General features: G+C 37.5%; 1 protein-coding gene across 1 annotated transcript in view; it reads left to right on the top strand.

Moving 5' to 3' along the window:
• The window catches only part of pappaa (pregnancy-associated plasma protein A, pappalysin 1a), a 161,032-nt gene that overhangs the window by 30,767 nt on the left and 118,027 nt on the right, over positions 1 to 12,238 (top strand). Inside the window, exons 3-6 of the mRNA XM_088356261.1 lie at positions 4,610 to 4,755; positions 6,933 to 7,226; positions 8,958 to 9,150; positions 10,950 to 11,071. Coding sequence (XP_088212387.1) covers positions 4,610 to 4,755; positions 6,933 to 7,226; positions 8,958 to 9,150; positions 10,950 to 11,071 — 755 coding nt within the window. The remainder of the gene's footprint in view (positions 1 to 4,609; positions 4,756 to 6,932; positions 7,227 to 8,957; positions 9,151 to 10,949; positions 11,072 to 12,238) is intronic.

Raw genomic sequence — 12,238 nt, 5'->3', positions numbered from 1 at the left:
TACTTCATGAGATAGCTTTTCTGGTTTTGGTCCCACCGTGGGAAACAAGGGATTGCACATAAAAACAGGCTCTGTTATTAGGGAAACCCATCCACAGATCACTGATTACCAACCAAGGACTCCTAATGTGTAAATGGACAAACACAACCAGTCATTTAGAAAAACTAGCCATCGGCGTGTGCACTTTATTTGTTCCAGCTAGTGATTATATCACATTATTCTCACCACTTAGTCCACATTTAACCGTTTAGTTGGAAGTACTTTCGCCTCCCGGCTGTACAAGGTCCTGTTATTTTATTTATTTTTTTTCGGCCTTATTCTTGTCGTACTTAATCTTCTGAACTAAGAACACACAAGTCACAAACCGATCATACCAGGCTGGCAGATCAAAGAAACTAGGTCAAAACATTCCAAGGGGGGTGTGATCTTATTTACAAACCAGTTTTGTCCATTGCACGACAAAAAGACAAAAGGTGAAACAGATTAACAGTGTTGGGCACGTTACTAGAACACATTAATGAGTTACGGTTGCAAGTTACTTCATTTAGAAAATAATTCCAATGGCTGCCAGATTACTCACATCAAAAACTAGTGTGTTACTATCTAGGAACAAATTACTGGCATTGAAGATGACCCCCTAAAACGGCATAAAAATAGCCACATAACAAAATAAAAAAAGAAAATGTGGAAACTTGTCAAACTTTTAAATTTCTTGGCTTGTGCTTGAGAGCTTGCAAACAAACACTTAGCCTAGTCAATCCATATCAATTTTGTCACGGGGCTTCAAACCACTTGGATATCCCATTCTCTATTTCTATGTACTGTCCTTTACGTTTTCTTCTTTCTAGAGGCATACTGTATTGCAATTATAATCTTACAGATAAAACCACCCAAATTCAGCACTATTTTACCATAAATGTCGTGCTCACGTTTTACGCATTGATTTTGTTGTTCCTGTATAAGCCATGCCCCTTTCCCAAGTGCTGCCTACCATGCTACTGGTGACACACAACCAAAAACAAAACAAACTGAGCCCCCTGAATTGAGTATTCTATTTTAGAGTTTGAGCTTAAGGTAGAATAGAATAGAATAGAATATACCTTTATTGTCATTGTTACAAAATGGATTGAACATATTGTGACAACGAAATTGGACGTGGCACTCCAGTGCACATATTACAGTGAGGATAAAAGAAAACAAAGAAGATAAAGGTTATAATTTACACAATATTTACACAAGAAAGTGTGGGCATGTAGGGTGTTACATACAGTTTTGGGATCGTATTAGTGCAATATGCGGTAGTGCATATGGGCAACATTGTGCAAAGTGAGCATAGGCATGAATACAATTTTACATCTGTATGAGGTAGTGTGTTTGCTAGAGTTTCATTTTTTTGTGCGGTATGTGTTAACGGTGGTGATGGCTCCGGGGAAGAAACTATCTCTGAGTCTGTTTGTTTTTGTTTTGTGTGACCTGTAGTGCAAGTCAAAGAGGTGGTGGCCGGGGTCAGAAAAGTCAGAAAAGTCCTTGATGATGTTTTCTGCTCTGCTGAGGTAGTGAGAGCAGGCACTGTCCTCCAGACTGGGTAGAGAGCAACCAACGATTCTCTGGGCTGTGTTTGATGACCCTCTGAAGTGTTTTCCTGTCTGCTGCCGTGCACCCAGCATGACACACCGTAATGCAGTATGTCAGAATGCTCTCCACTGTGGCTCCGTAAAAGGACACCAGCAGCTGCTGTTTCAGCTGATTTTTCCTGAGCCCTCTCAGGAAATGGAGTCGCTGCTGGTCCTTCCCTACCACCGCTCTAGTGTTTGCAGACCAGGAGAGGTCATCGGAGATGTGCACACCCAGGAATTTTAAGGAGTGGACTCTCTCTACTCAGTGTCCTTTTATAATGAGTGGTGCTGGGTTTCTGCCTTTCCTCCTGAAGTCCAGTATGAGTTCTTTTGTTTTTGTGGTGTTCAGTATGAGGTGGTTTTTCGAACACCACGTTGTCAGTGACTCCACCTCATTCCTGTTCGCCGCCTCGTCCCCTTCAGAGATGTGGCCGACCATGGTAGTATCGTCGGCGTACTTAACAATTGTGTTTGTGAGGTCGGTCGGTGAGCAGTCAGAGGTGTAGAGGGTGAAAAGCAAGGGTCTCAGTACACATCCTTGGTAGGGGAAATATCAAAATATCAGTAGGGAGAACTTCAGCATTCTCGTACTCTGGCTTGTGCAACCGTAACTGTACTCAGTTGTACTTTGTAAGGAAAATATAAATATGCCGACCCTTCATTGCTGTTCTTGGTGCATTAAGGGCTGTAGCATACATCATGTGCAAAATAAGTCAAGTTTATTTGTATAGCCCTTAATCACAAGCAGTCTCAGAGGGCTGTACAGACCACAGACTATTGCAAACTACAGACTATTATTACACCATCCCCTGATCTAAAACCTGCATGAGCGCAAGGAAGAACAATCAATAATCAGGGGATGTTATAATTCATCTGCTTCCAATAGGTAGCGGATTAATGTAGTAAAGTAAATCGAGTTACAAAAATGTATGTGTTACAGCACCCGTTATGAAGAAAAATAATTGCGTTCCAGGAACGTGTTCCACTGTAACGCGTCCCATTGTAATGCGTTAGCCCAATACTGTAGTCTATGGACGCTTTACAGTAAAAATTAACATATAACTAACAACCATCCCAGAATATTAGCACTGCTTTTTCCCAGTGTGCCCAAACGCACCGCAGACAATTCTTTACTGACAGAGCTCTATTAATTGACGACTGGTGACTCCAGGAATCAAACGGAATAATGGCAGCGAGTGTTTTATTGAACTGGTTGTCTTTCCAACATAAAACATGTGTCGCCACAATGTTCACGAGAATTTGCGGCTTGGCTATCAGTGAGGCTACAAATGAGGGGTTTGAAGGCCCTCGCTTGAATTTCGACTTAGTGTTTATTAGCCTTACACATTTCCTAGACAACAGCCTCAACACTGTCCAATTTCCTTCAGATTACACCAGGGTGCAATAAGCGCGGATGACAAACGGTTAGGGCGTTTTCTTATTAAAACGACATTGTCGTATATTATGAATTCGGTCCGCTAACTCAATTCATTCACGCATCAGTGCTAATAATTTGTAGCAACCGTTTCCCAGCATGGTCCTCCATAAATACAATTTACACAATCTGTTTGTTTGTATCTAATTGAACATGTGTTTTGTGCGCTGGTGGCTCCAAAACTACAAAGTAATGAGTATCGAGAAGCGGTAAAACAGTTAGAAAAGTTGTATTGTGAAAAAAAGTCCTGCTAATATTACGTACTCATCTCAACTCTCATCTCATCAGCTACACCGCTTATCCTCAGTAGGGTCGCGGGGGTGCTGGAGCCCATCCCAGCAATCATCGGGCAGTGGGCAGGGGACACCCTGAAGTGGTTGCCAGCCAATTGCAGGGCACACGGGGACAGACAACTCACTCGCTCATTCACACTTAGGGACAATTTGGACCGGCCAATTCACTTGGAATGCATGTTTTTGGAATGTGGGAGGAAACCGGAGTGCCCGGAGGAAACCCACGCAAGCACGGGGAGAACATACAAACTCCGCACAGGAAGTCTGGAGCTGGATTTGAACCCACGCAGGAGGTTCCCAAGACATGAACTGTGCCGCACATGCGTAAACCACTGCGCCGCCGTGCTGCCTATATTACGTACTGTTTATCTTATATTATTAAAGGCGGAGTGTATAGTTTGAGGCGTCATTAAAAAGTTAAGAATTAAATGGTTTCCCTATCAAGTATGTGTTAACAATGCCCAACTGAGTGTAAAGAGCCTTTATACCACCCCTATCTGCTGCTATCTTACTTGTACCCTTGGTGTTCTGGCCGTGGATCACATAACGCTGCAAGGGAGGAGAGCGATTTCAACCGCGTGCTGTCATTTTTCTTTTTCTTTTTTTACTTTAGGATGAAAACGGTGAAAGTAAAGAAAGGACTGTTTCAAATACAGTCCAAATGCAAAAAAAGATGAAAAAGGAAGAGTTTATTTGTGCGTGTCTTAGAACTTTACATACTTGTGCAAAGGATGCGTCAGCCAGAAGTTGCAGACACCATCCTTAAAGTCACAAAAAACTTAAATATATAAATATAAAAGTTGTCATTTGTATATATGTACACATGATCTAAATCTTATGTTATATATTTTGTATGATTAATTCTTCTTGTAAGGAATTCAAAATGAAAAATCATGAAAAGGGGCACCTTATCTTCCCTATCAAAATTATTTTGATAAAACTCACGATACGTTCTCCTCTAATCATATGTTCTTTTGTGGCTTAATAAATCAAAATAAAATTTGAGGAAAAAAAACAAATGTTCTTTATATTTGTTTTAAATAAAATGTATATTTTTTTAATTTAGTTTTTGCCACTTTATTTAATTGTTAAAAATGCCACATTGAGATAAAACTATCACTCCAACCACAAAGGGAATACATATAATGTACTAGTGGTTTCAATATCTTGTATCGATGATAACGACCTGAAAAAAAGTGGTATTCGAATCCTTTCGAAGAAACCCTGATTCATGGGTAAACTTTCCTTTCAATTTTCTTTCCCAGAGCTTATTTGGACGTGAAGGAGCTGAAAGAGATCCTTGGCTTGGACGGTTCCACTCACCTCAATGTTTTCTTTGCCAACTCTTCTGATGAAGATTTAGCGGGGGTCGCCACTTGGCCGTGGGACAAAGAAGCCCTCACGCATTTAGGTGAGACCACACCGAAACACTTTTAATTCGCTAAAAGTGCAGCAGGCGTCTGTCTCCATCGAAGCTCAAACTGTGAGAAGGCCCAAGTGGACTGTGAATAACACATTACGTGACTCTTCGTATTGATTGTTTGCATCAATTTTCTCACTATAGATAGAAAACGTCTATGACACATAATACTGAGATTGTAAAGATGACTAATTTGAAAACATGACATTAGCAATATGAGCTATGAACTACATAGCTCATTAAATTTAAAAATAAATCATGACCCCCTTGTAAGAATGAGCTGTGCAGAAAACGGATAATAATGAAAGTAATAATAAAAAAGAAAAAATCATAATGGGTGCTTATCTTGTTTTACTTACTTTTATTTATTTATTTGTTTGTTAGTTCGTGCATTTTTTGTGTATCTATTTTACTTTATATAGTCTTTTTAAAATGTGAAAATATTTGTTTTTAATAGTATTTATTACATTACCATCACTAAAAGTTAATCATCATAATTAATTATGAAGAAAATAAAAAACATAAGAATCGTACTATATTAAAGTTGACTTCTTTTGCATTGTTTTTTTTAAGTCTTTTTGTCTTTTTCAATTACAGTTTTGAACATGATTGTTCATTTTTTTGTAAATTTTAGTATTTTTTTATTATTCTACCATTAATTATTGTTATCTTAAAAAGAGTCAAGGTATTGTCAGTTTTGGCATTCTTAGAGAATGTTTTTTGCTACACAAATTATTAAAAAGACAATATCAAAGAAAGATTTTTTGTTAAAATGAAAAAATACAAAGTTATTATTGTTTATTTGGTTGTAATTCCTGAATTGTCCTTTTGCATCTTACCAGTCTACAAAACATATAGTATATTAATAAAACGCCAAAGATTCAAATTTAGTTCTATTTTTCTCAAGGATGCTTTTTTCAGAATGTATTTTATTTGAATATTTCTGAAATGATTCTTACAAAACTTAAAAAAAGAAAAGATAATTTAAAGTGCACAGATGCTTCTAGTGGAACTTTCTTTAAGTTTCTTGTTCGCATCCTCCAAAAATAATAATTGTTTTATAGAATAGATACATGATATGAGTTATAAATGGAATTAATTATTAACCTCAAGCTATGTTAAAATAATTTGCAAATTTATTTATTTAGTACTTTCCCGCTTAATGAAAATGTTTTTGATAAATTCATTCATTTTATAAAATGAAAACAATATATTTATTTTCCCTTCTATGATCTTTAATACAGTGGTACCTCTTTTTAAGAGCACCTCTAAAAATTTCAGCATACCCATTTTTTTGTTATTTTTTTTAAATAAAAATCGACCTCGCTATACCAAACATTCCCGTTCTCAAGCAGTCCCAGAGGCTACCACTAGAGACCGCTCAAGCCCACTCATAACTTGTGTTTGACTTCAGGTGAAACATAAATAAATACATGAATGAAAAATGGTGCTGTAAAATGTATTTGTGTGTACAATCATTTAAAGTGACAGTAACTTTATTTTTTTTAGTGTATAGTAAGTGCTTACATATCATCAACAGTCTCTTGATCAATCTCATCCCTGTCAGCCTCCGCCAATTGCTCCCTTATCAATAATTAACCTTACAAACACATCATGGCACCTATTTACTCACAGCAAGACAGAATCTGTAGAATACCTCCCTCTGCACCATGCGCACATATTTGTTACGACACTCACAATAAACTTTTAATCTTATTTATGTTATTACTGTACTTGTTATGCTGAATTAGTGTTTGCATGTGTTTTGTAACATACAACATACTTTGCGATGATACTGTATGTTTTGTATCGATTTTGGGTTCACTATTGAGAGGACGGTAGGGGACCAATTCGTTTTTGGTTATTTCAAATCGGGAAAATATGCCCGTTACACGAGCAATTTGAACTACGAGCATGTCCTAGAATGAATTAGGCTGGTAAAAAGAGATCGGTATTCTTAAAATCAAACATCTGCAAAGGTCTCGTCTAACTATTTCACGTACTTGGGTTCAGATTGATTACCGCCATTATCTTTTACACATTCACTGTGAATGTGTAAAACTGGAGTGTCATGCCCAATTTCGTTGTCACAATATGTTAACCCATTTTGTAACAATGACAATAAAGGTATATTCTATTCTATTCTATTCTACTTTTTCATGTACCAGGTGGAATAGTGCTGAACCCATCTTTCTATGGCACGTTCGGCCACGCTGACACGATGGTCCACGAGGTAGGCCACAGTCTGGGCCTCTACCACGTTTTTCGCGGGATCTCCGAAATCGAGTCGTGCAACGACGCCTGCCTGGAAACGGAACCGTCTTTTGAAACGGGCGACTTGTGCGCCGATACCAACCCCACGCCCAAGTTCAAAGGTTGCCACGACCCCGAGCCGGGAAACGAAACTTGCGGCTGTCCACATTTCACGCACACGCCCTTCAACAACTACATGAGTTATGCAGGTGAGACGTTTGTTTGTTTGTCCTTCACATTCCGTAACCTTGGAAACAGGCAGCTAATTTTTCATTCCTATATGTATTAAGACCGCTTGGAAAACATTACAATGCTTCCCAATCTCATCTATTGTAAATTCCGGACTACAGAGCACACATGAATAAAAGCTACTTGCTAAATGTAAGACAAAAACTCAATTTGTACGAGTCCCATTGGATTTTGAGCCGCAGAAAAAAACAGCCATAAAAATTGGGTAATTTACATCCATATCTTACATTTTACACCTGATGCCGTTTTTCAGTTTAGTCGTTTACATCACATGTTTTCATATTATGTGACCATTCAAGATGAGCTCGAATTTACCATGTGCCGAAAGAAAACACGGGCGTTGCGGCTTTCTAGAGGACAGCGCCAAGACAACCATACTGTGGAGATCCGTGGAAGCTCTCTTTTTGTGTCATTGGTGGTTGACAGTACCATACCACATTGCTTTTGCTTGTTATTGTGAGTATGTAGTATTCAAAACAATACTGTTAAACCTCCCGTTTTGCTCCTGTTATGTATTACATAACTATAAACAAACAAAAAACAAAAACGTATTTCTCCTCTAGAAGGCTGTCGTACCTGTTTTCACAAGTCATCGCGATGTTTTGTACTTGGAGAGCATGCGTTGTGGAAAAGAGCAGCTTGCCATTTTCCTCAGTGCCTCTACAAAGAAAAAAAAATGAATGGACTGCACCATATTTAAATCCCCAGTTTATAAAACGTTGATTCAAAGGTAGAGGCTTGTAGTCCGGAATTTACTGTCATCTTAGTGCTGCTGTTTTAAATAGCAATTAAGTTTGTAGCTGCTCAATGCTTAATGGATTAATGTTGGTGTGCGATTTATTACGATGATTATAATTATCCTGTAAATCTTTTTTTGCAGGTAAACGTGTGCAATCTATTTACATATAGTTGTCTTGAGTGGATAATGCAATATTAGTTTATCCAAAATTTCATCAACTTAAGTTATTATTTTGATTCTTTTACTTATTTTTCCTCTCTACACATGTTTTTTTATGTATTTATGAATAAATTATTTGAAATTTAAATACATTTATATATTTTGGAGTATTTTATTTTTAATATTGTGTTTTTTTAATTTGGCCATTCCCCCTAAAATACTTTATTTTCAAATTATTCTCATCTTATTTTTCATAAACTAGTTTTTTTCAATTTTATTTTTATTTTTGCATTGAAAAAAAAAATGTTTAACAGCTCGTATTACGATGATATTTTTTTCTGGCGCTTAACATCTTAAAATCTATATCATTAGTAAGAAGGTGCGTGGATCCAGGGGCTCTAGTCGAGAGTTTAGTCAACCTTGTCCCAGCAGGCTTGTTTTTGTTTCCATTTGTCAGTTAGCATGTAAATGGTGAAGTAAGAAGTGGCCGGCCTCAACTACAGTCAAAACGCCAACCCAAACCCCCAAAAAGATGAAAAAAATTACAGTTTAGTCAAACTTGTCTAAATAATGCTTGTACTTGCATGTGCATCAGGAACAAACTGACTATGCTGCAATGATGACACAAGCCAGGAGAGTGCAAATTCTACCAAGCTCATTTAAGGGCAATGGAGTGAAAAGAAGAAATATTGAATTACAAAGATATATATAGCCAAAAACAGAGGATTAACTTTGAATACCTTCATCTGCACTTAAGGTCATTCGTGTTGAAATTTTCTCATGTTCCCCACAGACGACTCGTGCACGGACTCCTTCACCCTGAATCAAGTGGCTCGAATGCACTGCTACCTGGACCTGGTCTACCAGACGTGGCAACCTGCCTCCAAGCCCCCCCCAGTGCCAATGCCCCCTCAGGTGGTGGAGCAGCATCACAATTCCATCACCTTGGAATGGTTCCCGCCCATTTCTGGACACTTCTACGACAGGTGAAATGACCTGCTAACGTTCTCAAGTGATACCAATATGTATTGGGCGACCCTTCCACCAATTATTATTTGTATAGATGTCTATTTATGTTCTGCAATCAAGGACACGGATGAATATTTCATTGACGGCATATGGCGAGACTGATTACGTGTCTCAGCAGGGTCTGCTGATTTGGTCAGCAGCGGAGTGGAAATTACGTCAGCAGTTGATTCATTAACGATTTTGTGAATGATTGCATGCAATTATAATTAATAGAGGTTTCTATTTGTGGATACGCGTTTATAAATGATTGCAGCTGTGATGTAAGGTCATAACTAGATATGTTAAAAAAATAACAGATACCGTTTACTTCTTACGGCTACTGGTACCGTATGCTTATACAAATCTGACTTTTGATACATTAAAATGAATAATACAGGGAACCCTCATTTCACGGGGTTTACGTTCAAAAATTCACTATGAAAATGAAAGACAATGGCCCGACAACCTCTGCCGTCGACACAGTCCTTAAATACTAATTTTTTTTCATTACAGTCAGGTGAGGGTCATTGTCTTGCCTCCCATTTGCGCTTCCATTTCAGGATATTTTTTCTTTCTTTCTGGCCTGGGTACATTGTTAGTTGTTTTGTAACTCCTTGTTTGTTTGATGAAATCCGTGTAGAAATAATATTGTAAATTATTTTCTATATTAGACATAGCAAATAAAGAACAAAGCCTTTTTACTGCTGACACATTCCTTTAATAAATAAAATTAATGTATACTGTACATGTTAAGATTATCATTATTGCTATAATTTTACCAATACCTACTCTCTTACGGACTATTTAGAAAATAAAAATGCAGAACGCAATTTTTAAAAATCTGTGAAGCAGTGAGACTGTAAAATGTGAACCGCCATACATCAAGGGACTACTGTGTAACATGCTTTCAGACTAATACTCACTTGATTCCGAATTTTGATGTGCAGTCAAGAGAGGCAGGTGAGGCTAAATAATAATAATATAAAAGGTTACATTAATTAAGTGCAAAAGTCCATTCTAGTTTTATTTTTCAATTTTCGGATTACATTTTTCAAGATCAAATAATTCTTACATTGTATTATGCTTATTTAAACCGATTGGGATATGATATATGATTATAATATATGATTGGTGAGCGTTTGCAGATGCATAGTGAGACACACAATTCTCTTGCCTCATGACCGAGGGTGATACTGAGTCCAAGGATTCTGATTTAGTGCACACCTCAGCCCAAACATTAGAATTAGTGATAGTAGTAGCTGGCTATCAGCAAGTCATGTTATCTGGTACTTTACTTTTTTGTTGCATGAAGTCTTTTATAATAATAGATGAATGCTTATCTATGTATGCCTGTATTCAAAAGAAAACTTGACTCGACTTGTTTATAAGTTAAGGTAAGACAGTAAAACGTTTTGTTTTTCTATGCTACACTTGATATACTGCTTTTTTGCTCTGCCAATCAAATGATGCATACGATGTAGATTAATCTATTTGTAAATCTGTGCCTCACTAGACACAAACCTCAATGTATGCCACTGCACAACAGATATCAAAATGAATAGTCGTTCCTAATACCGAAATCACAAAATATGGTATTCATTTGCTATAATGCATGGTAACAAAACCATGGTTTCTCAAGCTTCTTTTTGCACGATCAATGATTAGACCTGTTTCTTGTTAGAAATAGTTCAGGTAATTTTGGCCACTTTTTGCGAAATTTTACCACATTTAGTCTGTATCTAAGTTGCTTGCTGTGCCTCTCTGTTGTGTTTCCTAGAGAATTGGGATCAGTGTGTGATAAATGCACCGAGGGGAGAGTTCTTCTTCAGTACGCCTCCAACTCGTCATCGCCCCGACCGTGCGCCCCCTCTGGACACTGGTCCCCACTCGAGGCCGAAGGTATTTACAACGTGCACCGCATACTGGAGTGATATAAAGACAACACTCTCCCAGTTTGCAGTGCAAAATACACAAAAGGGAATTGAGGTTTTGCCGTTTTGTTGCCTTTGACTCAGAGCGCCGATATGCAAACATTCCACCAACTGACTCACTTCTGAAACATGCAACTTTTTGCTAGACCAAGGGTAGCCAACTGTTTTGTAGTGTATTTCTGTAGTTTTTCTATACTACTTTTGTTATTTTTCCACAGTAGTATTTTGTAGTATTTCCTAAGTATTTTTTGTATTGTTGACATGGTTGTATTTTTGTAGTATTTCTGGTGTACGAAATCCAAAATACTGCAAAATTCTGGTATAATAATGTTACTATAATAGTACTTTTGTAGTATTTCTATAGTATTTTTTTCACTTCAAGTCAAGTCACATTTTTTGTAGAGCCCTTAATCACAAAATTTCTCAAAGGACTGCACAGGCCACAATTACACCATCCCCTGATCTGAAACCAACATGCGGGCATGGGAAAACTCAAAACCTCAACATGAGGGGAATTAGAAACTTTGAGAAGGGGCCTCACAAGTGGTAATACCCCTTCCAGGATGACCAGGCCATTGGGTATCAATACACAAAACATAGTGAATATCAATTTAAAAAAATGAAAAATAAATAAAAAATGGTTATATAATAAGATGTAAAATAGTCCAAAAAGTCCATGACAGCAACGACGCAGCTTCCCATCTCATCTGGCTGGTCGATGCAGACAATGGCACGCTTCAGGTCCAGGCGTTGATCCACTTTCAGAATGAAAAAAAAAAAGAAATTCGCATATTATGTCCCTGTTTTTTTTGCACTAAATTGGATAGTTTTGTAGTACTATTAGTATTTTGATTTTAGAAAGAAAAGGAACAAAAAGGACAAATTTGGAACCAAAATATTTTTTACCAACAGTACTGTTTTTAATCACTAAATTAGTTTTTTAGTTTCGTATTAGTTTTGTATATAATCTTGTAGTATCTTTGTAATATTTCCGTAGAACCATTTTGTTTGTTTGGACCAATGTGGAAGTAGGCACCGAAAATATTTCTGTTTGAAAAAGCCTGATAGGCCTCATGTAGCCGGTTGGCGATAGTTTGTCCACCCCTGAGCCAGACTCTAAAGTGCAGATGTAGGT

The sequence above is a fragment of the Urocampus carinirostris genome, chromosome 16 (assembly GCF_059441175.1).
Source record: "Urocampus carinirostris isolate Australia breed hairy pipefish chromosome 16, RoL_Ucar_1.0, whole genome shotgun sequence".
Taxonomy (NCBI): domain Eukaryota; kingdom Metazoa; phylum Chordata; class Actinopteri; order Syngnathiformes; family Syngnathidae; genus Urocampus; species Urocampus carinirostris.
This window is presented reverse-complemented; position numbering and strand designations above follow the sequence as displayed.